Below are 25,793 nucleotides of genomic sequence, written 5' to 3'. Positions count from 1 at the left end.
TACCAGAGAGAGTCAAGACCTTATTGTTAAGTTCTATTACAGTCCCTTATATAACTACTAGGAGAAGGAAATGTTTTTGGTTTCCTTCTCCTAGTAAACCTATTCCCCTCTACTTAAAAACAACAGCATGCAGCTCTTAGGACTTCTTTTTGCACTGACATTTATTTAGTTCACAGCTAAGTCTTTCATCCATACACCACAGCCCCCACCCATTTAAGTGTTGCTATTTCCTTAGGTGCAGTCTCAAATCCTTTTATGGTCCGAATATAAGTAACTAAGTAAACATAGTATTATTATTAGCAATGCAGAGAATGTGCCAAGAAGGAGCACAGACCAAAGCCAAAGCCATGACACACCGAAAAGAGATTTTGAGTCAGCCCACAATTTAAAGTCTATCTAGGGTTTGGTGACAATCCATGGAAAAGGAGAACAAGCCATGCAAGGTTATTAGGAGTCAGCACAGAATATCATCCAACAGCTTGCTTCAGTTCACACCTGGGCTTTGAACTTTATGAAGCAGAAGGCATGGCTAAGTAGGGGAACACTGAGAGAGACCTCTGAGGAAGACTAAAGACAGAAGATAGCAGAGAGTGGGTTCTGTTTCTCTTTATTTTGCTGTTGATGTTATGTAGTTAGTTTCCCAGTCTTTTCCCTCCTGAAGGGACTTCTGGTGAATACAATGAATCAAATGAAGAATAAACTCGTTACAAAAGCCTAAGTTTTACTTTTTTCAAATAAGACTACTTCCTTTATAGCTGTGTTTTATACTCTACAGACATAAAATTTATGAGTCTTTTTTAATCAACTTTACTGCCTCTTGAAAAAGCTGGCTAAATTCTTTCTTCCTTTTTACTTCCCAAACTCTGTCAAGAGGTTATCAATTTCTCTTCCCAGTGTTTTTATAAATGAAATATTCATAAGAAAAAAAAAAAAGAAAGCATGCTATACAGACCATCAGCACACACGTCTCTAGTCTCCCTGATGTGCTGTCCTGGGTTGATGAAGAGACTCTCACGGAAAAATAAGCAACGCACAGATACAGATTCCCCAACTCTCAGTGAAACTCCCCTAAGGGATTTATTTCCTGCAACAATCTCAAGCAACACTGCTATATTAATTATAGTAACCATTGCATATTCATTTACCTTAGAATATGAACTTTTTAATAGATAAAATAAGAATATAGAATCATTAGAAGAACACATAAGAACTCACTGCTGTTTTCCCAAACAAAATATACTGAGATTTTAAAAGGCCTAAACAAATGTCATTAGGCCATATTAAGACACAAAGACAAAAAGAGGCTAGAAACAGCAATTAAAAAAACAATGTGCATACTATCCAATTATAAATTCCTGCTGGCCCTCCTTAGCTGCTCCTGCCACCCTTCCTCCAAAGCTCATCTCAAATTCAGTTCAGCACTGATCACAACATAGTATGACCTGTTAACAGCTACCAAAGTGGTTTTTCTGCCTCTGGCTCACAATTTCTACAGGTCATATGAGTCTCATTATAAACCTGATGATGTCATGACTTAAGATATTTTTCTGTCCTTCAAGACTCTAAAGCCAGAACCACAGGACATACACTGCCACACGTGGGATGCAGTCTGGCCCATTCATGAATTACATTTACAACAGATAATCCCTTAGGTCCTTCTTTTTATAAGTTGGAAGCTTTGTCGAATGGGGTTTTGTCCTAAGGGCACCACTCCTATTCTATTTTGACCAAAGGCTTTGTCTTTCGTCTCTCAACACAAGCCTTGGCTGAAACATTAAATTTCCTGATGCTCTTTTTCTCCTTACACTTTACTTTTTTTCTTTTTTCTTTTTCTTTTGCCCTGCTTGCTCTTCTTCATTTCAGACCTGCATAAGTGTGAATAGCAATAACCAAGTGACAGAGTACACTGAAAAACTCCTCTGCCAACACAACAGTCCAAAACTTTTCAACTTAGCCTCAGGTAGAGTCTTACAAGGACAAAAAGCAACCACATTCTCTGCAGCTTAGTCTAATACTGTTCCCCTCTGAGACCTTTTTGAGCTGAGACACCTACAGCTCAAAAGTAGTCCACACTGTTTTTATTACTTTGTCTTTCCAAAATCCTGTTAGTGTCAGTCTGTTAAGCGCCACTTACAGTGTTCAACTGCTTTCCTGGTCCAAATTTCCAAAGTCTTCCACATTCCTCCAAATATCCAGCATGTTCAGACCTATTACAACAGTAGCCCACTCCCTGGTACCCACTTCTGTCTTAGCTACTTTTCTATTGCTGAGACAAAACACAATGACCAAGGCAACTTGGGAAAGAAAACACTTACTTTGGGATTTGCAGCTGTGAAGGGTTAGAATCTATGACTACTATGGGCAAGGAGCACAGCAGCAACAGGCAGGCATGGTGCCAGAGCAGAGCTTGTTTACATGCTTATCTTACATCCTGATCCACAAGCACTGCACCTGTCATGAGCTTTGGAAGCTTCAAAGCCCATCCCTGACCACACACCTCCTCCAACAAGACCACACCTTCTAATCCTTCCCAAACAGCTCCACCGACTGGGTGCAAGTATTCACACACATGAGTCCAGGCCAGTGTGGTGGTTTGAAAGAAAATCGTCTACAAAGGGAGTGGCACTGTTAGGAAGCATGGCCTTGCCGAGGAAGTGCAGTCACTGTGGGTACTGGCTTTGAGGTCTCTTTTCTCAGGCTTCATTCAGTGTGACAGTCAATCCACTTCCCGATGCCTGTGAGTCAAGATGTAAACACTCTCAGCTCCAATAGCATGTGTGCCTGTATGCAGCCATGCTCCCTGCCATGATAAACTGAACCTCTGAACTGTAAGTAAGTTACCACAATTAAATGTTTCCTTTATAAGAATTGCCATGGTCCACTTCATAGCAATAGAAACCTAACTAACACACTGGGACATTCTCATTCAAACTACTATATGTCACTTCCACACTTAAAAATTACCACTGACCTCTACTGATTAAAAAATAAAAATTCCAAAACTGTTTTATGCTGGTTACTTAACTAGTTGGATCCAATCCACTACAGACCCTCAGAAGTTTTTCTGGCTGGAAATGTAGAGTAATAAATCACTTGCCTATTTTGTGCAAGGTTTAATCCCCCGATAAACACAAAAACCCAAACAACTGCTGCTCTCAGTCTCTTGAACTCTCTGACCTGTTTTGGATCCTAGTGCTGCTCCACTGGTAACAGTTTCCCTGGAAGGGAGATTGTTGCTTTCTTATACAGCACAATGCCTGGCCTAAACAAGTGGGAAGAGGGAAGCTATCAATAAAGTTTTTTTCATGTGATAGTTACATGTCAACCTAACCCAGTGTCTTAGTGAGAGTTCAATAGCTGTGAAGAGACACCATGTCCACAGCAACTCTTGGGAATGAAAACAATGGATAGAGCGGCTCAGTTCAGAGCTTTAGTCCATTAACATAACGGTGGGACATGGCGGTCTGCAGGCAGATATGATGCCGGCGAAGTAGCTGAGAGTCCTACATCTTTATCTGCAGGCAACAGGAAGTAAACTATGTCACTGGGCATAGCTTGAATATAGGAGACCTCAAAACCTACCCCCACAGTAACACTTCCTCCAACAAAACCACACCTACTCCAACAAAGGCACATCTCATAGTGCCACTCTCTATGGGCCTAGAGGGGCCAATTACATTCAAACTACCACACCCAGCCACCAGGAGCCCAGGTATTGACAGATATTTTAGGTTTGCAGAAAAGCTATTTTTAGATGGGACCAGTTTCTGAATCATGAGCTGGATAAAGCAAATGTCCTCTCTACATGTGTTGGGACTTTGCCAACACAGCAAATATGCAGAAAAATGTTGAGTCAGAGAATTCATGCTCTATCTGCTTTTAAGTTAAAACTTGTGAAATTTTTCTGCCTTTAACCTGGATGGACAAGAACTAAAAACTACTAGGTCTCCTAAGTCTAGTTTCCCACTGTAGACCAGAGATGCAACAGGCTCTGTGATCAGATGAGTCAATTTCTTAAAAGAAATATTTTTAGAGTTCTGGTTACTGTTTCTGCAGAGGATTTTAATATGTATACTACTTACACAGGTGAAGAAAACAACTTTCTTCCTTTGTTCTAATTCACGCTCAAATGGCATTATAATTAAAATGCCAACGGAACCAGAAAGATTAGCTTCCTGTCAATGGACTATTCAATTAAACATAAAGAAAAAGCTGGAAAGTAAGTAGGCCACTAAAATGACTCTTTGACGCTTTTCATTTGAACTTTACTGGAAGTCTAAATGTGTCTTGTATCCTGTGTGAACAGATTGCAGAGTAGGAAGACTTACCACAGACCACACTAAGAAGCCTAACTCACACAAGAGGGGTAACTTGTGTCTCTATTACATTCCTCTATGACAAATGCCACCCCGGGGAAAAAACAATCGCCCAGTAATTCTGGGAAGGGAAACAGCAGTGAATGATGGATTCTGGCTCCCAGGAACACAAGCCCTCATGTCTGGGTTCTCTTTGTTTAGATTTCATTTTTTATTTTATTTTACTGTTTCATTTCTACTGTGGATTCCAGGGTTCAGCTCAGGTTGTCAAGTGTGCACAGCACGTACTTTTAGCCCACTGAGCCAACAGTTTGTATTTCTATGACAGTTTCCTAATTAGGTCGTTTCTTTCTAAACCAAAAGTTTCTTGTTTTATGCTAAAATTGGTATAAGGAAGAATTTTCTTATCTTATTATATATTATTCTGTGTGTGTGTGCACGCACATAATACTTACATAAATTGGAAAAGCACTTTCTTGTCTTATATATTATTTCTTGTTTTCATATATTTAAAGTATATTCATATAAAATAAACTGGACAAGATATATCTGAACATATCCTGAGTACTTTACCTTCACTTCCAAATTATGTTACACACTGTATATAAACATATGGTCCTGTTATATTAAAGTCTTATTGTAACAATTCCTGCTAACTTTAAAGGTACATTCCCTTCATACATGAGTGGTTACTTCTGTTTTGTAGTCACAAAAAGCTGGATATTACTATTTCATAGTAATTCTTTAAAAGTTAAAAAATATATCAGACATTTTTATGTTTAATAAGATCTACATTTATCTCCTCACAGTGTTTTCAACAAAACATGACTCAAATGGAAATCTTTCTCATTGGCTATAAATGGCTTTGTAAAGAGCAAAGAAATCAGGTTCTCTGTATTAATATGTCAAGCAGCCTACAATCTCATGAAGTCTTGCTAAACACTATAGCTAAATACCTTTATTAATGTAATAGGAAGAAAAAGATATAATAAATATTACCCGCAGAACAACATAAATGATTTTAAAAACTCAAGCTAATATATGTATGAATAAGAGTATCAGTATTCTTGTTTGTTTGGTTAATTTTTGTTTTGTTTTTGCAAGACAGGATTTCTCTGTAGCTTTGGAGCGTATCCTGAAACCAGCTCTTGTAGACCAGGCTGGTCTCGAACTCAGAGATCTGCCCCTGCCTCCCAAGTGCTGGGATTAAAGGCATGTGCCACCACTGCCCTGTGGTTATCAGTAGTCTTAAGACTTATTTATTTTCATTTTATATGTATGAGTTTGCCTGCAGGTACATATATGCACCACATGTATGCATGATGCCCACAGAAGTCAAAGGGTTTGTTAGATCCCTTGGAACTGGATTAAAGACAGTTGTGAACAGTTATGTGGACGCTAGAAACTGAGCCTAGGTCCTTTAGAGGAGCAAGAAGTGATCTTTAGCATTTGGAGTCGTCTTTCCAGCCCCGTCAGTATTCTGTTTGTTTGTTTATTTTTGTTTTTGAGACAGGGTCTCATTATGTAAACTAAGCTGGCCTGGACTCTGTCAACCAGGCTGATCTTGAACTCAGAGAACCACCTGCTGGGACTGAAGACAAGTGCTAGTTAGTAAGCCTGTCTATCCCTCAGTATACTTAACACAATTTTGCCAAAACAAAATTTTTGTCAAAACAAAACCATAATTTCTACCAGAAGAACATAATTTTAACTATTACCTTTTAGAGCTAGACAATCAAAGGTATGATTTTAAGATGTTTTAACAACAAAAATACAAAGCAACTCATCCCATTGTCCTCATTATTAGCTTGAAAGGGAACCTATTCAAAAAAAATCCTTAAAAAGAAATTTATGCTAAATCATATTTGGAATTTATTTATGTATTTATTTATATTACTTNATATATATATAAAGTATGTTGATCACATTTATGCCCTATTCCCCTCTCCACCCCCTTTCAATTCCCTTGGAACCCTTCCTTTTTTCATGTCTTTTCAGTGGAGTTGCTTGCACATGTGTGAGCATCTACTAAATCATAGATAACTTCCCAGTGACTACACACCTACAGAAAAATAATTCCCTCATTCCCAGCAGCCATTAACTCTTATGAGCTCAGTTTAAAAAAACAAATTATTACCAAGTCACAAAATGATGATTATTATATTGAAAGAGCTCAATTTGGAATATCACAATATAATAAAGCAGGGCTTTAAAAATCAAATAAATTTTGTAAGCAAAAATATAATGAATAAAACACTTTGTGTAATCCTGTTGATATAGCTCGGTTCACAACATACTCACCAACACATCCAACCCCAATAACAAATAAAGCAGGTATGAGGGGGGACACAATTATAGTACTTGGGAAGTGAAAGATAGGAAAAAGAGAAGTTCAATTGTCACTTTTGACTATACAAATTCATGGTCAATTTGGGACACATCACACTATGTCTAAAAAAATTAAATAAAAACTGTATAAAAGACAAAATTATACTTTTGATATTATGAATTAAAACTCATCAGCCCCAAATCTAAGTGTGATTAATTAAGACGATCCACCTACTCTTTGTACGTTCTTGTTTCAGGGTCTTCTGTCATGACATCATGAAGGGCCTCCACAGAGATATTTATAATTGCACAGAATTTATCTTGGATAACACTAGAATAAAAGAAAAACAAAACAGATTAATCAGGAAATTTTAATAGCATATTTAAAAAATTTCCAATACTCTTGAACACATAAGTTTAGTACTGAAACAAAAAAAGCTTTCAAAATGTCTTTAAGATAATATTTTTCCAACTGCACATATCAGCAGTTTTTCTTTTGCAACATTATCATCCTTAAATATTAATGAGTGAGAGCATCAGGTGAGATAAATGAAGGCTGAGGAGAGGAGTCAGTGTTAAGAGAGCTTGCCATGTCAGCATGAGGACCTGAATGTGAGTCCTCAACGTCCACGTAAAAGGGAGATGCAGCCGTGTTTGTCTGTAGCCCTAGCTTTAAGGGTTGAGATAGAAGAAGCCCTGGGGCTTGTCTCATAAGAATAAAGCTGAGAATGACAGAGAGATACAATTTTATATACATTCATTCTCTCTCTCTCTCTCTCTCTCTCTCTCTCTCTCTCTCTCTCTCATACACACACCAATTTTACTTTTTTTTCAATAGTCTTGTGTTAATTTTATAACTAAGGGCCCAAAAGTGCTGACAAAAATGTCTTTCTGAATTGCAAGGGAAAAGAAAAAAAACATGTAGTGTCTGTTTGGGTTAAGGCTTTACCCAGCCCCTGGCATCCATATACCCGAAGAGTCTGGGATGTTTGGGTGAAAGTGTCACCCCAGCCCTTGGCACTCCTATACCCAAAGAGTCTAGAATGTTTGGGTTAAGGCTTCACCTCAGTCCCTGGCATCCATATATCCAAAGAGTCATCAGTCTTATCCCAGAATCCCCACAGCATGAACTATGACAGCACTGAAGTTTACACTGTTTAGATACTTTACAGAATTTAGACTGTAAATATTTTTGTCCCCTAAATGGAAACAATCCTTTCTATATAGTAATTCTCTGCATGGTCATGAGAAAGCATAGAAAAACAGCTAGCTCCCCTAGGAAAAGCCAGCCAAGGAGAACCTAAACATTCATAATTCAAAGTCCAATAATTCACTCTTTAAAAAACAAAGATTTATTTTTATGTGTAGAGATATGCTTTTCTTGCATGTATGTCTGTATATCACTTGTGAACCTAGTGCCTGTGGAGGCTGGGAAAGGGTGTTGGATCCCCTGGAACTGAAGTTACAGCCAGTTGTGACCCATCATATGGTTGCTGAAAATTGAACCCAGGTCCTCTGGAAGAGCTGCTAGTGCCTTAATTACTGAGCAACCAATCCAATCCAGCCCCACAACTCACTACCTTAAAACAAACTTATTTTCTTTAACTCAATGATCTTACAAAGGATTTTCTATGTGTAGTATTCATCTAGGTTTTTGTTTGTTGTTACTGCACAGTCTCATAAAATTTCTGAGCCATCCTCAAGCCATCATCTCTATCATTAAAAGAAATGATTAAGACAGTGGATATGGTGCTAGTGAGACGGGTCCATGGTTAAAGGCACTTAGCAACATGACCGAAGACCTTAGCAACATGACCGAAGACCTTAGCAACATTAAAGACCTGAGTTTGCCCTCAGCACTCGTGCTGTACAAACAGAAAAATGACTCTTGCAGGTGGTACACACATACACAGAGAGAGAGAGAGAGAAGCAATACAACTTTTAAAAAGATGATCAATATTTAGTGTATTAGTTACTTTTCTTTTATTGTGTGTCTTAAAAAGGGTTTCTCTATTGCTGTGAAAGGCACACCATGACCACAGACATTCTTATAAAGGAATACATTTAATTTGGGTGGTGGCATGCAGACAGACATGGTACTGGAGAGGTAGTCGAGAGTTCTTACATCTTGAATTACAGGCAACAGGAAGTAGTCTGGCTTGCTGGGCACAGCTTGAACATACCAGAGACCTCAAAGCCTACCTTCACAGTGCAACACACTTCCTCCAACAAGACCACCCCCACTCCAACAAGGTCAAATATCCCAGTAGTGCCACTCCTCTTGGAGTCTTTCAAGCTACCACAAAGAGATAAAAATAAAAAAAAAAACTATGACAGTGGCAACTTATAAAAGAAGCATTTTAATTGGGCTTAGGGTACCAGAGCATTATGGTACACAATGGTGGAAGAAAGGCACAGAGGCAGGAGCAGGTGTGAACACACATCTACAAGGAGGCAGAGAGCTAACTGGGAATGGCACTGAGTCATCTGCAGTCTCACAGTCTTTACATCACACACCTCCTAATCCTTCCCAAACAGGTCTACTAACTGGGGCCCAACCATTCAAATATATGACTTAAGGGTGCCGTTCTCATTTGAACCACCACATGCTGTATCTTAGCCTTCTAACAGAATTTCCTGCCCTTTGAGATTCTGCGGAGAAAGATTAAAGAAAACAATGCCCAGCAAGGATATACTAAGTTTATGTAGGACATACTAAGGATATGCATGAAAATGAAATGACCAATGTCTAATACAAGTCACACATAACCCAAGCTGGTACCAAACTCGCTCAGTATAAAGGAAGAGACCTCAAACTTGTGATCTTCCTGCCTCCCCTACCTACACCATACCTGATTTTTGTGGTACTGAAAATCAAACCCAGGGTTCCACGCATGCTAGGTAAGTAATCTACTAACTGAGTTCCATCTCCAACCTTCGTTTCCTTAAAAGAGGAAATATAAAGAAACTTAACAGAGATTAGTAATCATGGGATCAGGCTAAGATCTCACCATTTTTAATGCTGAAAATTGTCTAAAGCAAAACTATATCATAAGTAATTACAAGGCAATCAAAAGGTATACCCTAGAACAAATTTAAAAAGTCAATTCTCAGTGCTGGAGAAATGGTTTGGCATTGAAAAGCCCTGACTGCTCTTCCAGAAGCCATCCACAGGGTGGCTCACAGTAGCCTATATAACTCCAGTTAGAGGGGATCCAACAGGCACAGCATAGTGGTACACAGACAAAACACCCATACACATAAAATAATAAAAAGGCATCTGTAGTAACATTATTAAAGTTGTATGAAAAGGTACTTGTATTCAGGAATAAAGCCCGAAGAAGTCCCATATGTCATACAGTTCAGGCAAAATGAGGATAATGTGCTCTAGAAAAGTGTTACACACACACACACACACACACACACACACACACACACACTTAGACTGGGTCTCATTATGTATGTAGCTCTTGCTGTTCTGAAATTCACTATGTAGACCACCTGCCTCTTCCTCCCCAGTGCTGCAATTAACACCAGGTCCAGTTAGTGTTCCATAATTAAAAGGAAGAGACCTCAAACTTGTGATCTTCCTGCCTCCCCTACCTCTAGGCAATTAGAGGGCACTGATAACAACAATTAGTAAGTAGCTACCTGCCAATAAAACACAAGATAGCAGCAAAGTTCACAAAACAAAATAACACAAATGAGGCTTGATGGCAAAAAAAGAAAAGACACAGTTGGTGAGATGGAATGGTAAATATGACCAAGATACATTGAAATACATTGCACCAAATTCTCAAAAAGAAAAAAATTAAGCAAAAACTAGTAATCTCGATATTTAAAAAAAATTGTAAGAAACAGATAAAATTATAATTTGAAATAAGAGGAAAAACTATTTCTCTAAGTAATTCTTTTTAAAGCCTTTATGTGTATGAGTGTTTTGTCTGTGTCTATGTAGGTGTACCATGGGCATACCTGATACCCTCAGAAATCAGAAGAGAATGTTGGATCCCCTGAAACTGGTGTTATAAATGTCTGTGAGCCAATTTAGACGCTAGAACCACACTCAGGTCCCTCTACAAGAGGAGCAAGTGTTCTTGATCACTGAGCCATCTTTCTAGTCTGTATTTTTAAATTATTTAAAAATATTTATATGGCAGACACGCAGAGTAAGGAAAGCCTTTGATACCAGCACTTTGGAAGCAGAGGCAACACATCTGTGTGTGCCAGTTACCTTGGTCTACATATGGTTGGTTCCAGGGAAGCCAGGGCAACAGAATAAGACTTTAAAAAAAAGAAACTATGCAATCAACTAACAACTTTATACAAACAAAAATTTGACTACTTCTTACATGTATATTCTAGCCAAAAAGGCTACCTATTATCTATGTCTGCTGCAAGCAGGCTCCCTGACAGGATTCCTCCTCCCCACTCCCAGCATGGCATCTTAACTGCATCCACATCCTCTCGCATCTGCTCTTGGCAACCTCACAGGCATCTCAGACTCGAGACATCTACACTATGGGATGCCTCTCAAAGTAAAAACAAAGGGGAAAAGTAAGAGCAGGCTCCCCTAAATTTTCCTCCATGAATAAAGACAAGTTCTATCCCAGCCGGTGAATCAGTTCTACTCTTTTTCGTCATTCACCCTTCCAAAGCTCAACTCACCATCACATTCCATAACCATCTTCTGGCCTCCAAGGGCACTTACACACTTACACAGGTGCACATGCACGTGTGCACGTGCACATACACACGCAAAGAAACAGATGGTATAACCACATATTCACACCCACACAGTGGACTAATTAATAGAAATCCTGGAACTTTATACATGAGAAAACACAAAACCACCTATGAATGAAAAGCCAATAACAAAAAGTGATCCAGACATCTCTTCCCTGGATGCCTGTTTCACAGAATTTCCTCACTCTCTCACAATGTCTACCTGACTATCAAAACGCTGGCAATCTTTGAGTTGTAAAAGACTAGGAGGTTCCTTGATCTTCACCCTGGTCTCTCTTCCATCTTATGTGGCATTCTCTATTTCCTGGTCACTTGGTGCTAAAGTGACTAGGTATCTTCTGTCTGGTATCACAGATATCCTCACTTGTAGCAAAATGTCTCTATTACTACACTGCGAGAAAAGTTCTAGTGCTTTCCAGTTATTCCAAAAGGCTCTGAGATTCTAGAAATAAGCTATGTTACACAACTTCATAACTTATTCTGTAAATAAATGGCAGCCTAGTTACCAGAGAAAAAAGACTTCCATGAAATGGCCCTGGAACTTTAACCACTGATTATACATTCAATGGAAAACTGTGTTCAGTTTTTAAAATGTCCCCCTGAAATGTGATTATTGTAAATTGGAGCCTGTCCATTCCTGAGTACTCTAATCAAGAACATTTAATAAATGGTAGAGGCAAGAACTTACCAAAAACGGTCAGGAAATACAGATACATAAAAAGGGACAAAGTAAGCTTTATTTAAAAAGCTACTCAAAACAAAGAACAAAGAAACTGTTGTAAAAAACTTATTACACATATTACTTCAATTATCTCATATTTTTAAAACTAAAATGCCAAGAGATCAAAAAGTAAGTTGAGTAATAATTTTAAAGGAAGCACCTGCTGACAAAGCACAAAATGAATGCAACGTCAAACCTATGTGCTCAATTATAGCTTCATTTGTAGACTGCTAAATCACAATCTAAGCTACGTAAAATATATATATATCATACTACTGAAGTCTTTTAAGATCAAAGTAAAAGCCCCATCATACAGATTTTTCTAAGCTCCAAACATACAATTCTATTTCTCTCAAATGTCTGTAAGACAGACAGGGTTCCAGTTTGGGGGACATGAAGAAACTCTTACTATTTACTACACATACTGCGGCACTATTTATTTTCCCTTCCATTAAATGTACTATTAGTTATGAAATGAAAACAATGGGAATACTAGGAATCTAGAGGATTTAACAAAAAGAGCAAGCATTAATAAAAATGCTCCCCCCCCCCAAAAAAAAACCTTCATTTCAGTCACAAAGAATGTAAGAAAATAAAGAGTTTTTGTTTGTTTTTTACTATAATCATCCCCCACCCTGAAATCACAAGTTAGGCAAAAAGAACCTAACAGTGAGAACTCAGGAGTGGGTACAGAAGAAATTACTATTATCGTCTTTTATAAGTGAATGTGTGTCTTACACGCAGAGGACAAAAGACAACCTGAGTCATCCATCCTCACCATCCACCTTGTCTGAGACAGAATCTCTTTGGTTATTTTCCACTACTTGTACCAGGCTAGCAACCCTAGAAACCTGCAGGGTTTACTGTGTCTATGCTTCCCATCCTCCACAAGAGCTCAGGGATTACACGTACTGATGCTTTTACAAGGTCTAAGGATTCAAACCCAGACCCTTATGCTTTGCAGAGCAAGCACTTTCACCCCGAGCCACCTCCCGGCTCTGTTACCACTTTCTACTGCATCTTCAACTCCTCACATATCTTTATGCAGTGGTTCTCAACACACGGTTTCCCAACCAGCAGTTATCAGCAAACTCGTTAAAACTGAACACTAGACAGGCATGTTGGCACACATCTTTAATCTCAACACTTTGCCAGCCTGGTCTACACAGTAAGACCCTGTCTCAAAACAAAACTTGAAAACTAACAAGCTTGTTCCACACCCACTCAATCTGAGAGAGAGTGGTAGAAACAGGGCAGGGATAAGCAGACACCTAGCCGGGTCTGAGATTGAGAACCCATAGTAAGGCATTGCACAATAATGCTTCTTGTAAGTATCCCCATGTATAAAAGAAGTTAAAATTATTACTTGGTTAAACATCCAGAATGCTTTACAATACTACCACACGGCTAATATTCATTTTTAATGAATTAATTTAAAAAAATATAAAACTTGGGTCAAGAGGAAGGACACACATATTTTTTTAATATTATACAGAGTGGTACAAAACTACAAATGTGTACTAATATAGAAAAGCACTGCATTACTTGATTTATTAATAAATGTCTATATTAAAGAGTCTAAAAGCTAAAGTTCTAATCTTCCTTGCTTACCTGTTTTGCAAAATTATGGCCTAAGTGCTTGTAATTTTGGTAGCAAATGTTTACTTTGAATGTGTTATATGGTAAACTGAAATGGATTTACTAGACAAACCTTATCCTGAACATCTACTTGCCAGGTATTTAAACATGGACATCAAATATACAGGAATCTCGAATTCTATCAATTCAAAACTGAATCATGTTGACCCACTCACCTCCCAGACTGTGGCACAGAATAGCCTATGGCAAAGCAGAACATTTTTTCTTATTTCTCCTTTACCTGCCACACCTCAATCAATCACGAAAGCAGATCCTTTGACTTCCAGAATAGTTCCTGATCCATCCTACCCACTACACTGGCACAGGCCTCCAGCATGTCCACCTGGGTTAATGGTTCTACTTCTTATCCAGTTAATTCTGTTCCCTCCATAAAGAGTCAACTTTTTCTACAACAGGTCTAATCCCATAGTGTCTCTCCACCACTTAAATTCCTCAAGGGCTCCTGGTGGCCCTCAGAATAAAGCATGAGATTATAATAGCTTTAATCCATCGATCTCTCTCTTCTACTGCAAATCTCTTACTACCTAAGCAACTCTAAGTGTACTGAATTTTGGTCATGGAAAACAGTATTCTTTCTTGCTCTACATGGTAACCTCTCTGACCGCTTTCTTCACTGGGTTAATCTCGATGTTTTATGATAAAAGGATTTTTGTTGTTGGCGTTGTTCAGTTTTGGTTTTGACACATGACCCTTACAATGCATCCCTGGCCAGCCTATAATTCACAGAAAGCTTCCTGCTTCTGCTGCTTGGGCATTGAGACGTGTGCTACCACGCCCAGAATGATAGTTTTAGCGTCTCTTTTATTTTTCATAAAGTTATGCTTTGTCACCACATACACACAAAAGTGCTATCAAGAACAGCACTTAGCATACTACATAGCAATCATGCGTCTTCTTCTAGATTCAAGTTTTACTAAGAATAGGAATCATATCTAATTTTTCAAAATTATACTCCTAGTGTCTAGGCAGCAACAAAGCATAAAATTAAAAACTTCAGCTCAAGTAAAAAAGACAACATGTCATAAGACATGAGAATTGTGGAAAATTACTTGAGCTCTCTCTTCCTATTTTTCCTCTTATATAATTTAAATAAGACAGTACAATCTTATAAGACTTAAGAAATAAACATTATTTGTGACATATGATGCATTTAACATGATGCTCAGTACCCAGAAAGTTGGCTGCTTATCCTGTTACAATATCAAAGAAAATATATGCAGAATAAATACACTTTATTCAAATTACCAATAAGCATTTAAATAATTCTAACATCACATAATTTATTATGTTTCCAAGTAATGTATATAATCTATAGGAAGGGTTGACCTTTATGTCCACATGGCACTACAGGGCTTTTTACAGTCAATATTTAGTTGAGTTATAAAGCAGAATGTTCAAAGAGAATGACCTGTGCCTCGTTATCAGGAACAATTTGTTTAAGTTCAATCTGCTGCAAGCCAGGACTTTCCAAAGAATTTGGGGAGGTATTACAAACTGAGGTAGGTACATTATACCTTGCTGATTGATAAAAGCTGTAATACTCAAGTCTATTTTCCACTGAGTTTTCTAGAGCCTTTAACTTTTGTTTAAACTGAATAACTTTGTAGATCAAAAAAAAGATTAAAACACAAGCTAAGATGAAAAAAGCTAGCAAAATGTCAAATGCCTCATTCAACTTCTCAACTTCTTGGGTACAAATTAGAGATATTTTTCCTGACACAGAAGAGGCATCAGTTGGTAGAGCACTGGTTTTCTCCAAGTTCAAGTTAACAGGAGTAGGCTGTATTTGCACAGGTAAAACTGTGGTCGTCTCTAATGCATTACCAAATGTATTCTCTTGAAAAAACCTAGTGGCAGATGAAGCACGAATCCGCTCCCAGACGGTAATGCTCTCGGTCACAGTGTTTTCCAAATGATTTCCACTTGCAGTTACTTTATGCCAGGCCATCATTAGTGCAGTGGTCTCGTGATGAATATGAAGAGATTTTACAGCCCAAGCTCTGGATATATTTGTCGAAGGTAAAGTGCAATTTGTAATGTCAGTCCATTTAATATAACATAATGCTGTGCCCCACATAGATAGGGGATTCTGACAACAGATGTTTACAGCAATGGCTGAAGAGGCTAGCCAGTCTCGAAGACCCAAAAGTTTGCGTTCACAAAATTGGAATTTCCCTGAAGATGAATCAATGAAGATAATGGCTTAGGGACCCTTGGATGTAATTCTGTAAGATTATTAAATGACAGATTAAGGATCTTCAAAGGTGCTCCCATATTTTAAATGTATCATTATCAATGTTTCAATTGTTTCTAACTTAAAATAATTTCCTTAACAAGCTAAATGCATCATGTCCAAATTTTCTAAATAGTTACCAGTTAAGATTAAATGTTTAAGACTACTAATTTTACTAAATCCATCCCTACTAACAATATAATCCTTACATGCTTTGGGGAGATACTTTACATGGATAACTCTTTTAAATGCAAAGAACTATCATTTTTCAAAAGGGCAGCAAGATAAGACAGTCTCAAGATTTGTAAGTACATTTAATGGTACTTTTGTTAAATTATTACTTTCTAGATACAAATAATCAAGGAATACAAGATACTAAAACTCTGAGATCAACATTCTTAATTTTTGTTGTTCAAAGAATCAAGAATCTGGAAACCTCTGTACCACTGCTGAGCACAGTGAAGCAAGACCTCTATAGACGTAGATACTGAGATAAACCAGATCATTAAGCAATCTTCTTGGAACAAAAAACACACAATAAGACTATAAATATAATTCAATGAGGATCTGACAGTCCCTTAAATATTTCAGGCTCTAAGCATTTTATAAAACTGTTTAGAGACAGAACATATAAATGACCTAACAAAGCCTTTTAGATATTCATACATAATATTTAGAGTTATCCAAATGCAATGTTGCAAAAGAATTAAGTACTATAAGTTCACTTTCACTTATATGAGACATTATTCCCAATAAGTTACAGAAAAACTGTACTTTCAGTAAAGTTCTAAGGAGTATAAAAGGCCTGTGCCTCTCTCTCTCTCTCTCTCTCTCTCTCTCTCTCTCTCTCTCTCTCTCTCTCTCTCTCTCTCTCTCTCTCTCCTCTCTCGTAAGGAAACACACACCCTAGTAATCCTTTATACAATAACAATACAAAAAAGCAGGTAACAACCAGAAAGACATGTAGGCAAAGCAGAGAAAATGATATACATATGTAAGCAAACCTAGTATCTTTTTTCATATCAGAATTAACTCCAAAGACAAAACTTTAAATTATTAAGGTTTTAAAACAAAAGTATCAAAATACTCAACCTTCAGTAATCTATTTAAACTAGGGTTAGCTAAGAACACGGGTTAACTCAGACTATGAGTGAAAGTATTCTACAAAGAACATTTGGAATAGAATGCAAGCACTGCAATGAAACCCACTCTTTAGCAAAGATAATTCAAACCCCATAAACTGAAAAATGCTTGCAATAATTAGCTATTACAATCAGCTACAACAGATGATATGAAACAGAGGTTTGGAACACATGCCCCGTAATCTACATAAAACCTAACAGCAAAGACCAACTTTATGAAAATATGAACATTGTATAAAAATCAAGCTATAATATTCCACAAAATTCATTTCAGCTACAAGTCTGTACTTAAATAATCTTACCAAGAAAAAGAAAATCATATCACCACTTGTCTTTCTTAAGCAAAGACTTTTGTTTTAACTTTGAAGAGCGCCGTTCTTTAGCTCAGTTTCTTTCTGGGCCACTGCTGACCTCCACTGCACCACCTCTTTTGAATTTTAAAGTCACAGCTTGCTCAGGAAACGCCACTCTTCACACTGGTTCCTCTACAGTCAGTGTGTAAAACGGGGTTGCCATGGATACAGGAAACTGAGAGACAGGAAGTAAGTTTATCTGTGCTTCAAAAGTATTGTTAAAAGGAAATCTCAGGGACCTATTTTTTTTTTCCAGAATGCATTCAGTTTTCCTAATATATGCCTAAATAGCTCCTACAACTTGAAAGATATTTTTAAAGCCAGATGCTTGAAAACTTGAGGTATTCAAAATATAAATAAGAAGTCTTTAGTTATCAACAACACGTCGTGTGTGTATGCATATGCATGCATACACTGCATTGTGTAGGAAGGCCAGAAATTGACATCAGTGCCCTCCTCTTTTATTCTCCAACCTTCTTTTTAAGCCAGGTTCTCATACTGAAACTGGGGCTCACTGAGCTCCTGAGATAAACTCCACTTCTCAGAGATAGGAGGACAGGCCGCACCACCACACCTGGATTTTTAAGATGGATGTTTGGGATCTGAACTCAGGGTCTCACACTTGCAAGGCAAGCAAGCACATTACTGACAGAGATATTTCCAGCTCAACAACACAAATTACTACATAACAAAAAGCACAATGAAATAAAAGTATATAAAATAATATGATTGTCTTCTTTTTTTTTATTTGTTTTTCAACAGGGTCTCAATATATAGCCTTGTCCAGCCTAAACTCTCTATGTAGACCAGGCTTGCCTTAAACACATAGAGAGTTGCCTGCCCCTGCCTCTGGAGCCTGGGATTAAAGGCATGCGCCACCACATCAAGAATGCTTAAATGCATTAACATTTTTATTTTCAAACACTTATTGAAGATTTATTCACTTAAAAACAGTACATAAAATCAACCAATAATTTAGAAGAATACAAAGTATTAATACATTATCTGCTGAGATTTTCTGTTACTGAAAAAAAATATGTACAGACTACTCTCAATTAGATATTAAGGCATAAGCCCTGGGGTTGGGGGATAATATAAAGTTTATCTTTGCATAAAGAGCTAGGGAGAAGAGTAGGTAAAATGCTCACCACGCAAGCATTATGACCTGCGTTGGGATCACTAGCGCGCATGTAGAAAAGCTGAGTGTGGCTGCATTACCTACAACCCTGGTATTAGTAAGGCAGGGACAGGAGGTAATCCCTGAGGCCTGCTGGCCTCCCATCCTCCTGAATGAGTCATCTACAGGGCTAGTGAGAGACCCTACTGTGGAAAAAAAAAAAAAAAAAAAGTGGAGAGAGACTGAGAAAGAAGTCCAAAGCTGAACTCTGGTTTTCATACATGTACACAGGTATACAAACAGGTATACACACACAGAGTTGGGAAGAGTAAAAGAGCCTCCTGAATTACTTTTCATACTATACAAATGTCTGAATTCATTTAAATACTTTAGTTTTAAAATGGAATCTGAATCTAACAAAATTTTTATTTAAATGAAGATTTAGGGGTCAGCCAGACAACTCAGCAAATAAAAGTGCTTGGCATACTAGCCTCATAACTTGAGTTATGTAGCTTTTCTACATAGCTCGGAATCCATGAAAAAAAAAAAAAAAGCCAGGCACAGTGTATCCATCCCTAATCTCAGTACTTCCATAGAGAGATGGGAGATGGAAACTAGAGAATCATCTAGAATCTTTCAAGCCAGCTAACTTGAAGTATACAGCATGTCAGGACAAAAAAAAAAAAAAAAAGACTCCGACTTAACAAAGTGAAAAGAGAGAACCAACTCTCAAAACTGTCTTGTGACCTTAATATATATGCTATATAAAACACACACATATCCCCTTACACAAGCAAATAAATAAAACAGACTTATAGAGTTGAATGAAATTTTTATATATTGTTTAGTCATTGATTTCTGGCTTTTAACCAATATTTTTTAGTATTATCAGTAAAATACAAAGTAACAGGGAGCACTATACACTCTATTTTCAATTAAATCACACAGATCAAGTAGGAAAGAATTACAGGACAAGTCTATTAAATTCAGAATAAAGAAATAGGAGAAACACAAGATCAGAACACATTAGTTCCCTCTCCTCTGTTACCTGTCCACTTCAGTGGTTTCTCTGTGCCGCCTTCACTATGAATTTTAGGGGTGAAGAGTGCCACTTGATTAGTCAATTCGCTTTCAGTAACTACAAATAGCCTTTATGAAATGACATAAAATTATTGAATTCTACCAAAAGAAATGTGTTCTTAAATTAGTACAGCATTACAATTTTTAATTTTTCTTCCAAATAGCAACATGCCCTTTATAGAACATTCCTTACAAATACAATCCCTAAGTTAAAACTTTAAACAAAATGTACACTGAAAGAAAACAACTCTATCGGTGTCTGCACAAACTGAATGAAATTCAGCTAGACAGAAAAACCAATAAACCAGGGGCAGGAAGATGGCAGAGCAGGTAGAGGCATCTGCCACTAAAGCCGACATTCAGTTCACAGGACCCATACTGTTGAAGAAGAGAAACCAATTTCCAAGCTGGCCTCTCATATCTACGCACCTGCAGTGGCACACACACTGAGCCAAAAAAAAAATAATAATAATTTATTAAAAACCTAATAGAATACATAGTGCCTTTATAAATACCAAATCCAACATTACTGTTTGCTTGCACAGGCACGGAGTATTTCAATGTCCCTTTGAAAATGACATTGCCAGGCAGCAGAAAGTTTGGTGATGCAAAAATACTATGCACTCAATAATTTAAACATGTTTCTTTTGGTAGAATACTTATTTTAAAAAATGAGCATTAAATCTATGTATTTTCCATTCTGAACCCAAATATAGCAGCATAAACAGTAACATTAATGTAAACAAGAAATTTCCACTAGCTCCCTACCATGAACTGCTTAACACAATTAATATATAGGAAGGATGCACCAAAGTATATATGTTTACAAATGATTTTCATGGCATTCAAAAGAGTCAATCAGTACACAACAATCAATCAACTATAAGTCAGAAGTCTTTGTATCAGGTAAGCTCCTCAAGGAAGGAATAGCTCAGCAGAACATCTTAAAACATGCTTCCACTACCAAGAGTAGAAAGGTCTCCATAAAATGATGTCTAGAGGCAGATGGCAGAATTTCTTGCAAGTGGCATCTAGGGGAAGGTGATAAGACCACAAGGGACACTACCCTTGGAAGGTATAAATGTAGTTTTTTTGGGACACCAATTAGTTCCCATGAGATTAAGTTGCTATAAAGAACAAGATGAAGGAGCTGGATGCTTAGATCAGTGTAGAACACTTTATCCAGCATGATTGAGGGTCAGGATTTCAGCCCCAAGGACAGAAAGAAAAGAAGAGAAAGAGAGAATCTTGCCTCAAAATCTTTCTCTTACACTTACGGTGGTGGCGCACGCCTTTACTCCCAGCACTCGGGAGGCAGAAGTAGGCAGATCTCTGGGAGTTCGAGGCCAGCCTGGTCTACAAAGGGAGTTCCAGGACAGGCTCCAAAGCTACAGAGAAACCCTGTCTCGAAAAAACAAAAACAAAAAAATAAATAAAAAATAAAAAAGGATTTATGAATAAAATACTACAAAAGACTCATTTTACTTCACAAGATGAAAATGAAGCAACATCTTCAAGAACATTATATACTTGCATGAAAATGGCCTTACATCCGTAGTAAAATCTAAAACAAAAATAAATGCATTTTTTAATGCTGGGATTAAAGGCGTGCGCCACCACCACCCGGCTAATAAATGCATTTTTTAAAGATGAAAATTTAAGTCTACTATGCCAATTATTCACTTAGGAACAATGAGGTCAGTCAAATCATAAGTCATAAGGCAGGAGACAGAAAGAAGAGAGTCTACAAGATTTTGAACTTCTAGCCTCCTACCCTGTGAGCCCATCAGCGCCTGCTTCTTTTTATAAAGCACCTATCCTTGTTGCCTTTTTCCTAATTAGACAACAAAATACTGCTCTTTGGAACCTACTTTTTTAACTGAAAATACTAGTCTAATGCTGTAGAATATTATATTTTAAGGTGTATTACTTTTGTCTATGCTCTGGAACATTTGTTTAATGATACAAAGATGTGTTTAATTAAATAAAATTCACCTGCAGTCAGAAGGCTGAGTCAGCAACTATTTGACAGAAAGTGGCAGGGAGGAGCCAGGTAGAAAAAGATTGTCAAGGAGGGATGAGGAGAAGCACAGGGGCCTCTGGAGCATGCATGAGGGAGAGAGGGTGAGCTAGGTGAGCTACCTGCTCTTTGGCCTCTCTGAGGAGCAGAATTTCACCTCAACATTTGAATCTTGAGTTCTTTAGAGGGACAGAGATTAAGATTAAACTCCCTTAGTAGCTTCCAAAGATTCGGTGCCTAAGAGAACAGAATTCCCTCAGGCTGCGGTTACCATAGAGTTGCAGCTGCTGATAGGACAGTCATGGATTAAAAGGCAGCAACGATTTAAAAAGAAAACAACAGTCTAAAGTATTAAAAAAAAATCACTCAAACATCCAGGGGTGGTGTCATACACTTGGAATTGCAGGAGGCAAGAGGAGGAAGTGGAGGATCAATGGCAGCCTGGTCCACACACTGAGTTTGAGGCCAGCCAGTGCAACACAGTCAGACATTGCCTTCAAACAAATGAATATCTGAAGGGAAAAAAGTAAAAAAAAATAACAAAAGCTTTAAGAAGTTTATAAAAATATATAATGACTTGGAAAATTCATAAAATTAAATTCCCAAATAAAACACTGCATACACTATTTTTGCGAAAAGTACAGTTAAAAGTATGCCCAATCAAAGCATAGTAAATCTGGTTTTCAGAAAATCTGATTACAAAACATTCTCTAAGAAAGCGAAACACATATGCACTCATTTTGTGGCTTTACTAATACCAGTTGATATCACTCAACTACCTTACATTATTTCTTTTTTTTTTATTTTGGACAGGGTTTGTCAGTAGTTTTTGAGCCTGCCCTGAAAACTGGCTCTTGTAGACCAAGCTGGCCTCAAACCCACAGAGATCCACTGCCTCTGCCTCCTCCTGAGTGCAGGGCTTGCACCACCACTGCCCGGTGGAAATTCAAATTCTTTTTTTTTTTTTTTTGGTAATGATTTATTTATTATGTATACAGTGTTCTGCCTGCATGTATGTCTGCAGGCCAGAAGAGATCTCATTACAGATGGCTGTGAGCCACCATGTGGTTGCTGGGAATTGAACTCAGGATCTCTGGAAGAGCAACCAGTACTCTTAACCTCTGAGCCATCTCTCCAGCCCCAAAATTCAAATTTTTAAAGCACTTCATCATCTCAAAGAACACGTCTGTGTGAAGCTCTTAAAAACATATGTATTAAATGTTTCTGAAGTTCGAAAATGGATCACCAATTTAGAAAGCAAACACCAAAAGACATCTATCATTTATTTCTACAAGTTATAGTTTTAGTTTATCCTATGCCTTTTAAATAAATTTATTTTGAAAGCATTAAAAGAGAGTATGTGTAAATAAGCCCAGAGATTATTTTCATTAAAAATAATCAGCTGAGAGTAATATTACTCTCTATGTGTAAATAATAAAGACTTTTAAAAAGACAGAGAAATTCAAACTGAACATCCAGAATTTGAAAATTATTTTAGCTACGAAACTGTTAAAATAGAAGGGACACAGGAAGTTGTACTGAACAACTGCAAAAACAACAAAAACAAAACAGTGGACTCATGCCATTAATTCATTATTAGGCAATGATTATTTAGAAATTCCCTAAACTATAAATTATCTCTTATAAATATCTAGGATATTAAAATCATCTTTCTCATACATTATCAAGTCTACAGAACTGCTTTTATGACTTTAAAAATTCAAACTAAATATGGCAGTGGGGGTTTCCTTGTAGAATTACTTCAACAGTGAAGATAGCCAAAAAACAAAAACAAAACACAAACAAACAAACAAAAAACCCCTGAGAACTCGCCATCTGCGCTTAACACTCAACTTTGGACTCAGCAAGCATGCATCTTGGACACTCAAAGACACCTGAATAATTATTTTATTATTTACTCTTTTTTTCCTTTATGGTATTCTTGCTATAGCCCTGGCTGCCTTAGCCTCCAGAATGCTGGGATTATAGGTATAACAGACCACACCAAAATATGCTTTAAAAGAAACCAGCTTTAGGTTGGAAAGATGGCTCAGTGTTTAACAGCACAGGCTGCTCTTCCAGAGGACCTGGATTCCTAGAACCCACACCCTCTTCTGGCCTCCAAGAGTATCACACACATGATGCACAGACACATATGCAGGCAAAATGATCATAAACATAAATATATAATATATATGTGCATATATATCCATGTGTGTATGTGTGTGTGTGAAAGAAAGAAAAGAAAAGGAGAACGGACCTGCCATTCTTTACCTGTTATCAGAAGGCAGAAGCGAGAGCAAAGCCAAGGCTGAAAGCTTCTTCCTTTCAGGCTGCGTAATGTTGTCCAATCGATCAACCCACATTTCAATCACATTCCCTAAAAGCTGGTCCATCTGGAAGAAAGAAAACATCTCAATATTTGAAATGTTATTTACACATGAGTAAGTGCTGCTAACATCTAAAACCTAAGACATGGTTAAAGTTCAATTACACAAACACAAAACTGATGGAATTTGAGACAAGCTTTCGTCTGGAGAATAAGAAAAACCAAAATTGACTCCAGCTGATCACGAGAGACAAATAAATGTATTAAAAACCTCTATGTAGCCAATGAGTAACGTTATTTAATAAATCAATCAAGACCATTTTTCCTGGAACACTGGAAAAAGGACACATGTTTGTATTTAAATGATAGCTGATTTTTTTTTTTCAGTTGAATGATTACTCTTTAGTGTTCTGTAATTTGCCAGTCTGATTTGCTAAACCTCCTCTCAAAGAACCAGACTAGCTGCAATCCCAGCAGGCTGAATCTCAAAAAAAAAAAAAAAAAAAAAAAAAAAGAAGAAGAAGTAAATGATTCCCTGTAACAGCTAGAAAAACACTAAAGGTACACTACGCACAAAGTACAGAATGGCAGGGATGACTGGGTCAGGGTGCTCCTGGCGTGTCCCAACACAAGGGTAGATACTGCTGAGAAAGGGGCTTGTAGAGTTAAAATTCACAGTGAGCTGCCCATTGATAGACGCCCCTCTCTCCAGTAAAGATCAAGAAAACTGATCATGTACATTAAATGATTTATTTTATTGGGTTTATTTATAAATACTTTTATAGTTCTATCACCTTTAGAGAAATAAATATTTAATGTCAAACCTCTACCTTAAAAATCCAGTCACATAAAATCACCCTTACATTCCATTCTTCTCTACTATAAGATCCTAGTTAACAGTCACACCTTCTAACAGGCAAGCAGTTAATAGTTTAAAATCTTTTTACATTTGAGTTCCCTATGTTTTACACCTGAGATGGTACAGTGAACTCAAGGAATATTTAAAATTATTGAAACAGCAACATTTCACAAGGTGCTTCAAGAACTCAGCTCAGCTCAGTTCCTAGTTCTAGCATTACAATCCTCTTCTTAACGCCCATGCTTAAAGTACAACCCAGAGTCAGGTGGAACAGGAAATTAAGGCGCATATATCTTATACAATATTATCATTTAAAAATTTGAGACTTATCCAACAGGCAAACTTTACTTCCATTTGTCAGTAATTTTAACACTTAAAAGTGGAATTAAACACGACATTGGATTTCTATGTATTTTTAAAAGATTTTTACTTATGTATGCATGCATGTGTCTGTGTGGGGGTTTGTGTACATGTATGCCAGGAAAGGGTCCTGGATTCCCCAGAGTTGGAGTTATAGACAGTTGTGAGCCACTAGTGTAGGTGATGGAAACTGAACTCAGGTCCTCAGCAAGAACAGTATGCACTCTTAACCACTGAGCCAACTCTCTAGGCCTTGTATGTTATTTTTAATAGTTTAATAGTCCTAATTAAAGTATTAGGACATGAATTCATATGATTTTGTTTAAACCTAATAACTTCCTAACTAGGACAGTTGGGATGGTTATGGTCTAGAGCACTGTAAGACTATTACTATTGCATTACTATTACTATTACTATTACTATTACTATTACTATTACTATTACTATTACTATTACTATTACTATTACTATTACTATTACTATTACTATTACATTGGATCCAGACAGTCTGGTTTATAACTACCATGTCT

At 37.3% G+C, this 25,793-nt stretch overlaps 2 protein-coding genes across 3 annotated transcripts in view; both read right to left on the bottom strand.

Annotated features, from left to right (window-relative positions):
• Ipo11 (importin 11) overlaps positions 1-25,793 on the bottom strand; it is a 152,536-nt gene that overhangs the window by 30,016 nt on the left and 96,727 nt on the right. For both annotated transcript variants that reach the window (XM_050160382.1, XM_050160383.1), the window contains 2 exons: positions 23,990-24,111; positions 6,880-6,975 (listed from right to left, as the gene is read on the bottom strand). In XM_050160382.1, the coding sequence (XP_050016339.1) occupies positions 6,880-6,975; positions 23,990-24,111 (218 nt within the window). The remainder of the gene's footprint in view (positions 1-6,879; positions 6,976-23,989; positions 24,112-25,793) is intronic.
• On the bottom strand, positions 12,031-17,914 carry Lrrc70 (leucine rich repeat containing 70). Its single transcript, XM_050160384.1, has 2 exons — positions 17,448-17,914; positions 12,031-15,995 (listed from the first exon to the last, which is right to left on the bottom strand). The coding sequence occupies exon 2, from the start codon at positions 15,845-15,847 to the stop codon at positions 15,149-15,151; it is 699 nt and encodes a 232-aa protein (XP_050016341.1). The 5' UTR covers positions 15,848-15,995; positions 17,448-17,914; the 3' UTR covers positions 12,031-15,148.

This window comes from Alexandromys fortis, unplaced genomic scaffold (genome assembly GCF_014885135.2).
Source record: "Alexandromys fortis isolate MF-2015 unplaced genomic scaffold, M_Fortis_MF-2015_v1.1 scaffold_76, whole genome shotgun sequence".
Taxonomy (NCBI): Eukaryota; Metazoa; Chordata; class Mammalia; order Rodentia; family Cricetidae; genus Alexandromys; species Alexandromys fortis.
Note: the sequence above shows the minus strand (reverse complement) of the source record. Positions and strands in the feature narration are given on the sequence as shown.

Excerpts from the sequence above, each read along its gene's own strand:
- Lrrc70 (XM_050160384.1), bottom strand. The coding sequence starts at position 15,847 with ATGTGGGGCACAGCATTATGTTATATTAAATGGACTGACATTACAAAT.